This window comes from Cupressus sempervirens, chromosome 7, assembly GCF_028749045.1.
Source record: "Cupressus sempervirens isolate cs-2001-9-10 chromosome 7, ASM2874904v1, whole genome shotgun sequence".
Taxonomy (NCBI): Eukaryota; Viridiplantae; Streptophyta; class Pinopsida; order Cupressales; family Cupressaceae; genus Cupressus; species Cupressus sempervirens.
Genome location: NC_143124.1, coordinates 39,054,882 through 39,071,546, shown reverse-complemented (window position 1 = coordinate 39,071,546; position 16,665 = coordinate 39,054,882). Strand labels below are relative to the sequence as shown.

General features: G+C 31.5%; 1 protein-coding gene across 2 annotated transcripts; it reads left to right on the top strand.

Moving 5' to 3' along the window:
• The first annotated feature begins 14,254 nt into the window (after positions 1-14,254).
• On the top strand, positions 14,255-16,287 carry LOC149545324 (putative pectate lyase 18). 2 transcript variants are annotated; one of them, XM_089793929.1, is made up of 5 exons: positions 14,255-14,421; positions 14,851-15,481; positions 15,643-15,746; positions 15,855-15,993; positions 16,081-16,287. In XM_089793929.1, the coding sequence occupies exons 1-5, from the start codon at positions 14,255-14,257 to the stop codon at positions 16,285-16,287; spliced, it is 1,248 nt and encodes a 415-aa protein (XP_089650055.1). The 2 variants fall into 2 exon arrangements, with proteins under 2 accessions (XP_089650055.1, XP_089650056.1); XM_089793930.1 differs by having other exon boundaries at positions 14,381-14,421; positions 15,855-16,048; positions 16,109-16,287.
• Positions 16,288-16,665: the final 378 nt, after the last annotated feature.

Here is a 16,665-nt window from a genome sequence, read left to right as displayed (position 1 = left end):
GGGTTGGTGAAGTGTTCGTGTCTTCATTCACGAGGTTCACTTGGTTTATATGATTTTCTTTTATGTTCACCGAGTGACTTTTGTGATTGTTTTTTGTGCATTAAAAAGTAGACAAGGTAAAGGCGGCTGACCCCAGGTTACAATAGGTTGGAGACAAGCTAGTAGTCCTTCTCCAATAGTTCATCCTATACCTTTTATTATCATAAAAACAATCCATCTTCACAAAAAATGATCATAGTCCAGTAGGGTTTTAAACCAACCATTCTCTAGGAAGCTATAGAGAGAGCGAGTGACATCATTTTCCTTTCTCTTGTCCTTATCCTCATTTTCAACTCATAGAAGATACAATTTTGTGGCCATCGAATAGATCATCTTAGTGGTATACTCAGAAATGGCCTTGAATTTCCTGTGTAGGGTCTCTTGGTTATCAAAAATCTCTAAAGGGACTTCTATAGCCTATTCATCCTATCATTAATTTCATCTCTTTCACGTGGGGGCCGCTCTACCTTCCCCCCACCCCTCTTTGCATTCCTTATAGGGTAAGTGATATCACCACCCAAGCTCATTTCTGGGGAAGGCATCCCTTAAAAGGTATTAGAAACATGGGAAGGGCTAGGGTTACCCTTATTCTTAGAGCCATAGGTAGTGCGTGTCATTTCCATTTTCCTCTTGCTTGTAGGTTTAGCCTCCGTCCTCATGGATTTAGACCTAACATCATGAATATGCATTGGTGCTTCCTTAGAATAGAAGAGTTTCTACATGCCCACCTCATTTGAAACACTGGATTGTTTATACTAGATCATTCCTTTGAGAGATAGGCCTCCCACATTTGATATGAGTTCCTACATCACTACAACATTTGGGGACAAATTGCGATGACAATTTGTGATGGCGGTGTAATCTGTGTTGTTTTTCATGTCTCTTTTTTTTTGCAATTCTCCTCGATGACATTGCAATACCAATATTGGCATCGAACTTGCGACACCCGTACGAGCATAAGCAAAAAAAAAATCATGACATAAATAATTTTCCATTTGTTTTGGTTATGGAGAGATGCACGCGAAAGAGGTGGAGAGCTCCAAATGAGGGTGCATAGTTGTGAATGTTGTCATGCCCTTGTGATTGGTGCATTTTGTTGTTGTGTCCTTGTGATCTTTACATTTCATTACCATGCCCTTTCTTTGCGATTTCATTGTCATTATTTGCCCTTTCTCTGCAATTTCATTTTCGTGTCATGCCCTTTCTCTGCAGTTTCATTGTCATGTCATGCCCTTGCGATCTACATGCCCTTGCTCTGTGATTTTCTTCAAGGGGTGAGAAGAGGTACATATGCAAAATGTTTTTTCTCTTTTCCTTGTAAACGTGTATGTCTTTATATTTCCTTCTAAACATGTATTTGTTTATATAGTTAGAGGGATCTCTTTTAAGGTGGTTATTACATATTATCTCACAATAGAAAAAAAGGGCCAACTACATACATATTCCACAATCCAAATAATAAAACAATGAAAGTCACTCAACCTGTGCTAAGTGAATTATCTCAAGATCCTAAACAAAAATATTGTAAACCATGAAAAATGGGTAGAGTTCACAAGAAATTTTATAAAAATATATAATAGCAGATGTTTCTAGAGAGAAACAAGCCAAAACCCAGTTAAATTTGTGTAGTTGTTGATTACAAATTCATGTAGAACTCTCATCAGATTAGGTAAACATTCCAAAATCTAGATATTAAATCAATAAAACTCACTCAACCCTGCTAAGTGACATACCCCAATATCTTGCATATAAATAATCCAAACCACAAAAAGTGGGTAGAGTTGATAGGAAATTTTACAAAAATATATCATAGAATATATTTTTAGAAAGAAACAAGCCATAATCAAGTTAAATTGGTCTATTTTTTTATCACCTAGGTTGATTACAAATTCCCCTTTCTCTAGGACTATGAAATGTTGCTCTTCTTCAGTGAGTTGTACCACCATTGAATATTTTTAGAAACTCTGGTCAATGTTGAAACTTTGAATTCTCAGATAGTTGTAGGGATTGTGGTGAATATGTAACACTAATGAATGTTTTTACCAACTCTTTCCTTTGTTCAAATGAGGGCATAGAGAGCTATAAATGTTGTCATGCCCTTGTGATCATTAAATTTTTTACTGTGCCCTTATAATATGAAACCAAAAACTGATAAAATTCTAATTAATTGATGAGATCAGTTGCAGAAACCTAACTGATATGTTTTCTTGTGCCATTGTCAAATTCTTACACTTGTTGAGATTCTAAACACTTGCAGTACTATGAATCATGAGACACGATGGAAAACTAGACAAGATTAGAGATTGCACTATGAAACAACTACTGAAATTCATTCATGCTTCTCCATGAGATTTTGAGAAATTCTCTCCACGCACATTTGTTCCCATGTGAGTTCAACATATTGGTGAACTAAGTGTATGAAAAATCATATCCAAAATTCTTTATTAGGGAATATTGCAGTTTACAATTAGATGTCGATCCCGTGAGTTTTTATTGTGTGTTAGTCGATATAATTCTATCACAATTTGTACTACACAATATAATTCAATGCGGAGTTATGATGTTAATTGGGGCAGTCTTCAAGGAATCAGGTGGCATGGGGTTGTCAAAGTATGCCAAAGCTTCAAGCGTGGGGCATCCCTCTATGCCTTCCATCATTGTTAACGTGGGTGTTCTAACTCTCTAACTTGCTAAGCACGATCAACACAATGAATCAAAGCTTATCACATATTTTAGTTTCTTTTGACGTCAAGATGCTCCACCCATTTCTCGTGACTTCAAAAAATGTGTGAATAATACACCTCTCATATCTGAAATACATCAATAAACTTGATTAATGCTGCAAAAATTCATTTACATTTAAAAAAATTGAAGGTTGGGAATAATGCAGTGCCTAAATGAGTTTTGTTTAAAAATGTAAAATGTACAAATATAAAATCGTATAATTCTTAAGACGATGACTAAGATAATCTTTGATAAAATGTAGAGATTTCACTTATAATAGCATACACTCTTAATAGATAACCTTATAACTTATTTATCATATTGTAAATTGCATTTTCTTTTTTCTTTTTTTAACCATATCGTGCCAACTCTTTTAAATAGAAGAGTATTCTAATCGTTATAAAGATGCATGAGTATTGATTGTAATGTAATACTTGAATTCTGTATAATGTGTGAAATCAAAATATTTGTATGTTCATCATAAATGTAAAGCATTATTCAATGATTTCTTTAAATTTTCATTAATTGAAACCTTACTGTCTTAGAATACCACAACTAGATAGATCATTACATAAATATTGCAAAGTAACCTACCAATGGTAATAAAAAAAGGTAGGAGTTAGATTTTAAATGTAAAATTTGATTTTTGAATTAGATTCAAGGAATGCAAAAATTGGTCTTGGATACTATAACCACGATCCAAATTAAAAGATGGAGAATATAGGAATCACGGATGAATGTATGTGAACCTAGCCTAGTAAATAATCGGAATGCCACAGTATATCATAATTACAAGAAAATATGGAGCTAAAAGGGGACCTTCCCTGGGCTCTTTTCCTTTTCAATAATTAACAGAGAATAATCTTTGATGAGAAATTATATATAGTGTTGTGATAAAATTTACTCAAGACATGACAATAGAAAAGATTATAGTGCTTCAAATCTACTTTCAAAGAACTATTACCTTTTCAAACGATGTATATTAAGGGTTTAAATGAGCATCAAAAAAATACTCATTGTTTGTTTAACATTTATAACATATCATCATCTAATGTACAACCTATAATTTTTTTTTTTTTTTAATATGTCATATATCATTTCAGTGAATAAATATTAAAAAAATATGGAAAATTAATAATACTCCTCTAGTTTTTAAATTAATAAGCAATTATCTTTTGAATGTAAAAATTAGAATCTGGAGTTAGATTTAAGGAATGCAAAATTTGTCCTGAATATTATAGAGATGATCCAAAATAAATGACATAGAATATAAGAAGCATGGACGAATGTATGTGAATGTAGTCTAATAAATAATAGAATGTCATAGTATATCATTAGAACATGGAAATATTGAAACAAATGGGGACATGAGCTGGGCTCTTTTCATTTTGAATAATTAAAAAAGAGTTATCTTAGATGAGAAATTAAATATAGTTATGATAAAGTTATTCAATACATGGCTTCAAATCTACTTTGAAATTCCTAATTTTTTTTTTTCAATGATGTACATTAGGGGTTAAAATGAGAGAACAAAAGATACACTTCTTATATTTGAAATTCCTAACATATCATTGAAATTCCTAACATATCATCTCACGCACAACATGTAATATTATATTATTTTTATTTAAAATACTATTTTAGTGAAAACTTTGTTAGCACCATGTGTTTCATGTCAAACAAATTTATTGCTTTCCTAAGTTAAAATCTTGAAAAAAGGAAAATTAATAATACTCCCCTTTTTTCAAGTTAATAAATACATAGATTAAATACTCTTACTGTATTTAATAATTATTAAATACCCTAAAGAGTTTTACCTTACCTTTTTGGGTTTTGATCTCCTTTATAAGGATGATCTCTCATTGTAAACATGAACTTGAGATAATTCATTTTTTATAGCAATCTACTTTTTTCCTCATCAAGAATGTCTCATCTACGGATCTAGCTATTCAAGCCTCCATAGCCTTTTTTCTCTCTCTCCAGTAAGAGGTGTTTGCATGTAGATGGTTCTTGGGAGCTGTGGGTTTGACCGTTTATCATTTTCAACAACCATGTGAGTTGAAAATCATTTAATAATTATGAAAAGCCATTAAATCTTTTTGAGCAACTAGCAGGCACAAGTCAAGATATCGATGCTTTTTGGGCATCTTTCTTTTAGTGGTAGCTCTCAATGTAATTGTCCCTTTTTGAGCACATTCATCAATCTTCATAATATATATTTCTTAGTCCCTACCTTGAGGATAGGAGACTATAGATTTTAATTAGTTTTCTCCCTATTTGTTGAATCTTGAAAAATGTGCAAGCTTAAAAAAAAATCATTTATCCTATATTTTGAAGCATTTTTTCTATTTAACTAAATTTTATTTTTTTGTTTCTAAATTTTTATTGCTTATGATTTTTTTTCCCAGCAATCTTTTCCATTTTTTGTGCGCAAAATTTAAGAAAAAATAAGCATGAAAAATACAAACATGGCAGTGGAAGTTGAAAAAATAATAGATGTGTCATTCAATGTATCTGCATGTGCCTATCTTCACTCTAATAGGTGACAACATGAGATAACTTGAGTTTGGGAAGTTATCATGAGATTTGAAAAACTAAGTAGCATGGTGATGTTAGATTATGTTGTTGACTCTTGATTAATTATGAAATTCTTCCCTTGGTTCTTATAAATGTATTATATTAAAATCGATATTATTATATCACAAGTGGTATAAAATTTAGCTTCACAAATATCCTAAACCTTGCAATTTTAGGTAGCATGTTGCATAATATCAATCTATATTGGTAAAAGTTTTTGGGAAAAACACTATTTTGGAATTTATTGTGATTAGCATATTGAAGTTCCAATCTATAAATTGTTAAAGCTATTAGTAAATTCTATCTACTAGTGAGTTATAAAATATGTCATATTCATATATAATAAAAATTATGATGAAATTTAGAAGAAGAAAAAAATATTGTCCTGTAATAAACTATGAATTGTAAGATTTTTCAAACAAATTACATGTTGGTAACATGCCATATAAATTGTGGTAACTTTTAAATATAAACAAAAAATAGTTTAATACACCAAAATCTGTCATTGGATTCAATTAGGTGCTATGTGCACTTGATAATCACCTATCGCTCCATCGAAAATCACCAACCCTACAAATGAGCTTATGAATAATTTGAACTCCTAACTATGAAAGAAAAAAATTTACTTATTGATGATAATTTTTTACTTGTAGACAATAGTTTGTTTCATTGATCGCCTTTATAAAATAACCATTCGAACATATTTTTTTCAATTTTGAGTCTTTATCATACATGAACATGCAAACACACATTTTCTAGTATTTTCTAATGTACTATTCACATATTTATTGATATAATACTACTTTTAATCCATAAAAAAGAAATTATATAAATCAAATGATAGTATCACAATAGTATCATTATATTTTTTTTTTTTATCAAAATAGACAACTAAACGCTAGATACACAATTCATGCAAAAATTGATAGTTTGAAAACAAATCAAAAACCCCATATTAAGATTGTATCTATGTATGTAGAAAACTAATCTATACAAAAGATGTAGTAAATTACATTAAGTTATTAGGAAAGCATTGAAACAAGAGCTCTAGGAGATGCTTTTTGAAAAATCTTACAATTCATAGTTTATTACAGGACAATATTTTCTTCTTCTTCTAAATTTCATCATAATTTTTATTATATATGAATATAACATATTTTATAACTCACTAGTAGATAGAATTTACTAATAGCTTTAACAAGTTATAGATTGGAACTTCAATATGCTAATCACAATAAATTCCAAAATAGTATTTTTTTCCAAAAACTTTTACCAATATAGATTGATATTATGCAACATGCTACCTAAAATTGCAAGGTTTAGGATATTTGTGAAGCTAAATTTTATACCACTTGTGATATAATAATATCGATTTTAATATAATACATTTATAAGAACCAAGGGAAGAATTTCATAATTAATCAAGAGTCAACAACATAATCTAACATCACCATGCTACTTAGTTTTTCAAATCTCATGATAACTTCCCAAACTCAAGTTATCAAAGTTGATAGGTATAATCCAAAAACAATAAGAAGAAAATTATACTCATCAAAAAGAATATTTGTAACTTAAAACACCAAAGTTAGATTTTATTTAATTTAAGATCAGTAGTATATTTCTATATACATTGTAAGATGTTTTTGGATTATGATTAATATATTATTGCACAAATAATTTACTAGCAAAACTAGTACCGACATCTTCAATTATAGTACATATAATATTGGAAAAAATATCACATATGCTCATTAAATTTTTTTATTTTGACTTTTCATTTATATAAAAATCTAATATTATGGATGAGGGTTAAGATAAGAATATAAAATATCGATAAGAAAACCTATTATAGTACCTTACGTATTAGAAGGTGATGTAAGTATTTACAATAAATTTTAATTAAAAGTAATATATTAAACTTATAAATATTGTGGAGAGTTAGTTCACACTTAAATATCTCATAAATCTAATTGAGAGATGATCTCCACATGAAATGTGAAGCAAGATTAATATATTGATTTATCTTTTATGATATTTACACTAACATAAAATCTCCATAGTGCTTACTATTCTCACATGGAATGGAAATGAAGTAGATAGGGTAGAATCTATGTGTAACACATCATTTAATCACTATAAACTTGCTTCAAAATCTTTTAGACTATCGATTTGGCATAAATGTACTTCTCTTAAGAATTGTTTGGGGCAGAATTTCACTTTTTCAAATACTGTACTTCCTTATTATCTATACAACCATCATTATAACCCACAACTATCAAAGGAATTGTAAGCTCAATTTTAGAGACATTTTTTAATCTTTAAACCTAGGTTTAATTTGATTTTGATGTGTTTTCATTCACAGAGAGGGTGGTTTTGGTTTACCTCATTTTATAGAATAAGTCAAACAAGAAACATTCTTCCAATACTACTATAAAACATTTAATTGAAAATTTATATTTGCATATAAGAAAAATATAAAAAATTAAAATTATAAAAGATGCCTAATTTGTTATGGTTGTTTGTGAAAGAAATATAAAAAATGTTCTTATATGTAATGTACTTGAGGAAAATAAATCTTGAGAGTTCCTATAAATAATATTATAAGCTACATATCATTATATAATTATCTAATTATGTGATATCAGGTAAAGGAAATATTTTACTTTCTTTTTATTATTCTGTAAGGATCGTGTACCTATGCATTATGTTGAAATCTATTTTCATTATATATTCTTATATTTTTCATGGAAGTTGTCTTAATTATGCATGATTAAATATAGTTTTGCAAGTTAATAATTTAATAAAATGAGGGTTTGTATATATTTAAATAATAATGGCTTATAAATCTTATCAAATTTTCATATTTGAACTTTTGTAGATGATATTTATACAAAATTCATTTTACATAAAGAATAGAATTTTTAATATAATTAATGGCTTCATCTCATTAAGTACAATGGTAAGTGTTACAAAATTATTTATTATTCAAAACTTCATTAGATAAGTAAATTCAAGATAATTTGAAATTTATACAAAAGTTGCCATTACAGATCATGTGGATAAATAGCCATTCACTTTTGACTCTCTTTACTATTAAATTGGGTGTGCATGCTACAATTTGACACAACTAACCCTTCAAAAATAATTTAATTAATACACAAGAGAATTTTTTAATTCTCATAATTTACTATTATTTTCACAATATCACAATATTATTTTTACAAAGTTCCATTGGAGGTAATGGTGATGACCTAGTTAATCCTACGCCTGACACTCTTTGCCACGTTGTCATCCAGACCGAGCCTCTGTGAATCATTTAAAAAGAAATTCTAATTCCCTTCACACAAACTATTCTCAAGCTATACTTTTTCAATTCCTTTTCCAAGATCTAATGCATGCATGCCTATTGATTAGATGTACATATTTTCAAAATAACATCGACCCATTTGAGTTTGAGATAGAAAAGGTAAAAGGACCTTAAACAACCCTCATTCCATGAGAACAAGATTTGCAAGCTCTTACATAAAAAAATTTCGAATTATGTGTATACAAATGAGCATTATTTATATATTTTTTAAAATATTGTAGTCCACTACAACAACACAAAATAAATGTAGTGAAATTCTTATGATCATTTTTGTTTTCTTTATAAAACCCCATTGTGTTGGCACTCTTTACTAATTTCACGTATTGGTTAAATGTATTTTGAAAACTTAGAACTATCCTCACATAGTCGTACACTATATGCACTTAAGATGCTCAATGTTTAGAAAAGAGGTTCTAGAAAAGGGAATGAATGTCAAGCACTTTTCATGTAGATATGAACGGAAATATAGGGGGTCCCTGCATGTGCATGGATTCATATGGATCGAAGGAGCACCTGATGTGGATAAAATTGACTGGTCAAATGAGGAGGAAAGAAGAAGCCATAAAAGATATTTTTCATTCCATTGTTCATGTATGGAACCCTAGAAATTATCCTCATCAACAAAATATACATGCACATTAATAAATATTTATATATATTCATGTAATGTGACATTAATTAATGTACTTATTTTTTTCTTACCTTGAGTTGTAGGCATTCGTCAATTTTCAACAACATACATGCCTTAAAAACACAAGACAACTTGCAAAGGTGGATTTGGACCGTGACTATGAAGAAATGTTAAATTGTGCGGAGTGATACACAATTTCTAAGGAGGGTGGATGCCTACGAATAAAAGGGAAAGATGGTTTGCAAGTAATTATTTCATCCCAATGAATATTTAAAAAATATATATAATTACTACAAAATGATGGGGCTAAATATAAAATTTCTTACACTGGAGAAAGTTGTCTTGATAATGAAGAAAATGATTCATCGGATCACAGGGCTTCCGATGTTGGCCAAGGCAAGAACCACCAATGCCCTGAATCGGGTGGAACTGTAAAAGAAAACCCTTGCTAAGTGGGATGGAAGGGGTATGAAGATTAGTTGTGTTACTGATATAGAGTTAAAATTTGAAATTCATGTAATTGCACACAAGATATATAGCTCCAGTTGACTCAATAATGTATCATGTGGAGCCGTGGATCTCAGTTACGGGGTGGTGAAGAATGACATGTCCTTCGACCCTACCAAGTTGGTGTTGAAATTGAAGACAATGAACATGTTTAGAGAAATACTACAGAATATGAATGGGAGATTATATCTAGGTTGCACCAGGGTCAAAATATACGATGCTCAGAAATAGACATGTTCGGGAGAAGAGACATTGATAGACAAACAAATTGGTCTGTTGATTATCAAGAAGAAGAGTACACTACCAGAGCAATCAATTTCATAAGTAACATGAAGAATCATGGGTGTCTTGTCTATGATGAAATTCCTCGATGCATAAACTACATGACCTTTGGTGAGAAACAAAAAAGGCAGTCAACATGACCTGACACACTACCACAGTAATCAAAATGAAGAACTATTGTTTATGATAATTCAAGGCACATCAAGAACAGGAAAGTCATATTTAATTGGTTCCATTAGTCAATCTCTTCAAAATGGGGCAATGCCCTCCCATTCTCCCCTTCTATTACTTTTCCTAATAGGAGTTGCAACATTCAATACAAGAGCTTCTACAATTGATTCAAAATAGAAGGTAACAGTAAGAGATTGTTCTCAACTAGAAGGAGCAAGGCTCACAAGTTTTTGAGAAGAAATTCCACATTTAAAATATATTTTGATTGATGAAATGAGATTCATTGGTCAAAAAATGTTGGAAAATATAGATTTATGACTGCGACAAGCATTCCCACAATCTGCACACATAAGCTTTGGAGGTAAATATTCCATTTCTACATCATGAATATCTTACTCATGTGAAATATACATTATTTGAATCAAATACATGAATAAATACATAGTTTTTAAAATATATTTTTTCCTCAATTGTATTTCAGGTGCATCTATAATATCGGTGGGAGATTTTGGCCAGCTACCTCCTATCAATGATAGAGCAGCATATGACAGTAATAAACAGGAAAAGTTTCTAGGTCAGGAATTCAAGACCCTGGTCACACTAGATAAGATATTCAGACAAGATGGGGAAGATATTGAGCGACAAAGATTTTGACAACTTTTGATGAATCTAAGAGATGGAAACTCACAAATTGATGATTTGAGGTTGCTGGTGTCAAGGGTCCCTATCAACATAGATGTCGCAACAATTGTTTAATTTGATAATGTTTTTCATTTGTTCTCAAAAAATGAAAATGTTCATGCTCGTAATAAAAAAAATGCTACATTCATTGAAGCATCCGATTGCACCTTGTGTTGCATCGAAAGTAGCTTCTATCAATCCAATAGATTACTGTTAAAATGATGAGCTTGATTTGGAGTTGTTAATCTGTAACGATTGAAGGGTCATGCTAACTTCAAATCTATGGATAGAGGTAGGTCCTATAAATGGGGCTCTTGGATACATTCAAAAAAATATCTACAAGAAAGGAAATGCTCTGCTTAAGCCTCCAGCATATGTGATGGTTGAGTTTGATGGTTATTCAGGACTACCATTCGAAGATCATAATCCAAAGATAATTCCAATACCACGAATACAAAATGGTACAACAGTTCAATTTCCATTGAGGTTGGCATGGGCATTGACCATTCACAAATCTCAGGGATTGACTCTTCCCAAAGCGACAATTGATGTAGGATCAAGAGAAAGAGCAGGGATTGACATTTGTGGTAGTTTCACATGTAAAATATCTCTAGTGTTTGAGAATGATGCCTCCTTTTACGTATGATCATTATGAGAAAATGAAAAAGGGTAGACAAATTTCAAGCGCAAAGATGAAGAAAATAGACTTAAGTGCCTTGAAGATAGTTGACGTGATATGTTATTCTTAAATGTTATGTCCATAAAAGTCTTTTTGGACACATTAGTATTTTGTTTGTAACACTCCCTACTATATTCCATGTTTTAAAAAAGTCTCTATTATACAATGAAAAATGATATAAATAACTTTCTTGATTTTAATTTATTCTATTTTGAGAAACCCAACCTCTTTTTGTGATATTTAATTTTTATAGATCTTAATTAATTGTAGTGATGTATTAAGTAATAATTATATCTTAACTAATTGTAGTGATTTTTTAAGTAATAATTGTAGATTGATTCATTGAGTTATATCAGTTTATGTTTACAATTTATATTTACTTTTGCTACAATGTTTCTTAATGTTCGATGATAATATTATGGACAACTTTTTTTTAATTTAAACTATTAAATTAAAATATTCATTACAAAATTTCAAAGAAAAAACCAATGAATATAATTTACTTATTCTAATTATCCTCCAATATTAATTTTCTTTTGTTTCATATTTTTAAAATTAGTGAACTTAAATTTTTCAAATATGGTACAATAAAATAATAATATTATTAAAAATAAAATATATTTCTATTGACTTTATTTGGTCTATATTTAAGTATAAGTGCTAAATTTGATTTGTGTGTTCCATATTTGATTGTATCTTATAACGGTTTTATATATATTTATGTTGATAATTGTTTAAAAGTTTGTAGCATATCATTTGAGCTATGGATTTTCTATTGGAGCATCAAATATCATTGTTACGAGTCGTGCTGCTTCTGTGACCTCAAATAATTTCTGTGAGATCGATTTAGATAAATGTAAAAGAATAATCCAGAAATCGTGCTCACACCTAATCAAAGCCTTGGAGAATGGTTCATTGTTAATTGATAGTGTTGATGAACTAGAAATAACGGAAATGGTGGATGTTGCAAAAGTTATTTATGACACATTTGCAAAAACGGATGCATTTCTAGAAATGATGAAAGAACTCTACCGTGATCATTGCTCTAATAAAGGTCGCAACACCATCCTTATCATTGAGGAATATGTGATGCAGCTGCATCATCATGGAGAAATGTTCTTTCTTTAGTTTCTTCTCATATTTCCTATACTCCATCTAAATACTTCTACTTGGGCTTATATTTCCTATTTCATCTATGTAAGTTTTATGAACAACAACATGAATAAGTTATTTTCACTGTTCAAGTCATGGACACATATTTTTCATTTTCATCTATTTGAGCTTTGTGAACAACAATATTATGTATCAAATTTATGCTCTCATTGATTGATATGTTACATGCTATATTATCTATGCACAATCATCAAAACTAATAATAAAATGTATAAAATTGAGCTATTTGTATGCATAATCATCAAATTTTATACCAATAAATATAAAATTTGATACTGACCCTTTAAAAAATTGACTTTTTAATTAAGTCGTTCAAAATTAATTATCCATGCAAAATTTTATTTTAATATTTATTAATAATTAAAATGATTTATTCTAATAATTAATTAAAGTGAAAAAAGAGAGAGTATATATTTAAACAAATAAAGTTATTAATTGTGTGCTGCTACTAGCTTATATATATAAAGGGAGAGTTATCCTTCTTGAAGCGCCTGTTTTGATAATCTAACTACAATAGATAACTCTCTACTTATATACATAAACTAGTTTATATAACAAAACTCTTAATTAATTTCACTTCAACGAAAATTCTATGATTCTAATCATGCATAAAGTTTGATTTTAATAAATCATCTACCCATATATTTTCCCTATATTACAGCCATTGCCATCGCCTTCCACATCAATCATATGAAGTTGCCATCGCCTTCCACATCATATGAAGTTCCGAATATAGAACATCTTATTAGTTATCATTGCATGCATGAAGTTCCCAATTTAGAACATCTTATTAGTTATCTTTGCATGTGACGTCTATATGACATCCTCGCATCCTTAGTTGACAGCGTATCTTATTTTGTCCCGAGAGAAAAAGAACCGTGAGAGCGTGGGAAGCTTGGTAACAACAGGAGTCGATATTTATTCTTCAATCCCCGTGCAAATTACGGAACACAAATATGTGACTTTTGAATGTGAAACTGAAATTGACCGAAACGACAAACATTTTCAAACGTTTGGTCGGAAATCTTTACAAACATTCACCTATTGATGTGGTGAATACGAGCGTGTGAGAAAATCATGAAATATGGTGACAGCTCAAGTACATCCTTGAAACTTTCACTTCTTATATCTGTGTTTTTCAAAGAGATTTTGAGAATTATATCTACTCAGGAAAAAGTTGGAATAAACATGCGAAGACACATTCAACAAGTGCTTTATCACATTAGTTAAGAAAATCAATAGTTGCTAGTCATGTGCATTACGACCGTAATAATCGCACTGTATTAACGTGCATACAACAACATTTTCAACGGTTCGCAAACAGAAACAGAAACAGACTTCACAGACGCTCGTTGTCTATATAAGAGAGCCCAATGCCATAGCATTTCATACAACCATTGCGAGTTTCATCTTCTTATCGAAAATGGCCTCCAGTGAAGCCTTAAAGCCATTGCTTCTTTTGTTTGCTTCCTTTCTATTCATGTTAGCAATGACGGAATCAATAAGAACTCCTTTCAACACGACCAAGGCTGACAATAGCGTTAAATATCATGTTGAGAAGCCGGAGCTTGTTGTTCAAATGGTGCAAAGGTAATAAGCATGTTGTCTTTGAGAGGGTCTAGAAAGTTTAGAGAATTTAATTAAATAGCTCATCACATTCAATACATTGATATGCAATGCATATGACTGTGTGTGTCAATCATTCTCTACTTATTCTTATGCTCTTGCTTGGTGCTTGCCTTACTGTAATACCTATAATACCATTCTTGTGACAGTAGTTGGTACGCAGCTGTCAATAGCTATAGATGAAAATTCTATTCCCCATATCATTAGCTGTTAACGATTGTCTTTGTTCAGATACATTAATTCTAAGATGAACATGATACTGCAGAAAGGTTATCTAAATCAGTTCAATTAAGAAGGCTTCGACGTTCTAGCGTTGTTTTATTGCCAGCATATATCGACAGTTGCATACAGTTGAGTTGAGATTATTTAACAATTTAAAGAACTGCTGCGCAGGAGTTTAAATAGTTCGAGAAGAAAGCTGAGCTCGTGCGGAACAGGGAACCCAATTGACGACTGTTGGCGCTGTGATTCCGATTGGGTTAACAACAGAAAGAGACTGGCTGACTGCGCAATTGGATTTGGCAAAAACGCCATTGGAGGTAAGAACGGGCGGTTTTATGTCGTTACCGATCCCAGTGACGATGACCCCGTCAATCCTAAGCCTGGCACTCTGCGCCACGCTGTCATCCAAACCGAGCCTCTCTGGATTATTTTTCAAAGAGACATGCTGATTCAGCTAAAGGAGGAGCTGATCATGAACAGCTACAAGACTATTGACGGCAGAGGAGCGAATGTTCATATAGCAAATGGAGCTTGCATTACAATACAGTACGTGAATAACATCATTATTCATGGAATTCATATCCATGACTGCAAACCTACGGGAAATACAAATGTGAGGAGCTCGCCCACACATTATGGGTATAGAACTATGAGTGATGGAGATGGGATTAACATCTTTGGATCAACCGCAATTTGGGTCGACCACTGTTCATTGTCAAGATGTACAGATGGACTGATCGATGCCATCATGGGCTCCACTGCTATCACAATTTCAAACAACTTTTTCACTCACCATGACAAGGTGCTCAAAACTGCCGGTTTATTTAGTCTGCCATTAATTTAGCTTTTCTTTTAAAAAGGTTTCATGATTATATTTATGGGCATGCTTTAAAAAGTTACTAGAAGCCTATTAGGAGACACATAAAGAGTATTGGTATTTATGGGCATATTCGTTTTCTGTAGGTGATGCTCCTTGGACATAGCGACGCGCATACCGAAGACGTCAAAATGCAAGTAACAGTTGCATTCAACCATTTTGGAGAAGGACTTGTTCAGCGTATGCCCAGGTATAGAATTCCGTATCAATCCTTGCATGAGGAACACAAGACATTAGCTCACTCAAGTTTATTTCTTTAATTTTCATTTCACTATAAGATGTATACGTTGTGATGCAGGTGTCGACATGGAAATTTCCATGTGGTGAACAATGATTACACTCACTGGGAAATGTACGCCATTGGCGGAAGTGCGAACCCCACCATTAACAGTGAAGGAAACAGATTCCTAGCCCCTGACAATCGATTCCACAAGGAGGTAAAAGTCCATTTGCAACTGATGTCTCATATATGTTCTTTGGTGTTCAATGGATGTAGAATAAGTATGGTAATGGGAAATGTGCAGGTGACAAAGCACCAAGATTCAACAGAAGGGAATTGGAGATCACTGGGAGATCTGATGTTGAATGGGGCATTCTTTACAGCATCAGGAGCTAGAGCATCTTCAAGCTATGCAAAGGCTTCGAGTATGGCGGCAAGACCGTCATCTGTTGTGGGCTCAATCACTGCAGCTTCAGGTGTTCTCAACTGTAGAAAGGGATCGAGCTGTTAGACCAAAACATATGCATTATAGACAAATTGTTAGGAATCCCTTAATTCTATAGCTTGCCAAGCATGAGAGGACGGAGCGAGGCATGTTAGTTATTTTAGTTTTGTTTTTGGAGAGTCTCGAGTCATCTTTTAATAAATTTGAATATATCAGTAATGTTATTCTCAAAATTGAAGAATTGTCGTGGAACGTCAAGCCAATAACATTTATATTTATATTATCTTGATTGTCACTGAATTTCAATGTATTTCTTGAGTATGCCTTATAAGAAGTGCAATATAAAGATTGAGATTAGCTCAATTTGTGTTCACAGATTAGATTGAGGTTCATATAGATTGATTTTGACATGCTATTTATTCACACCAAATATTACTCAAAGAA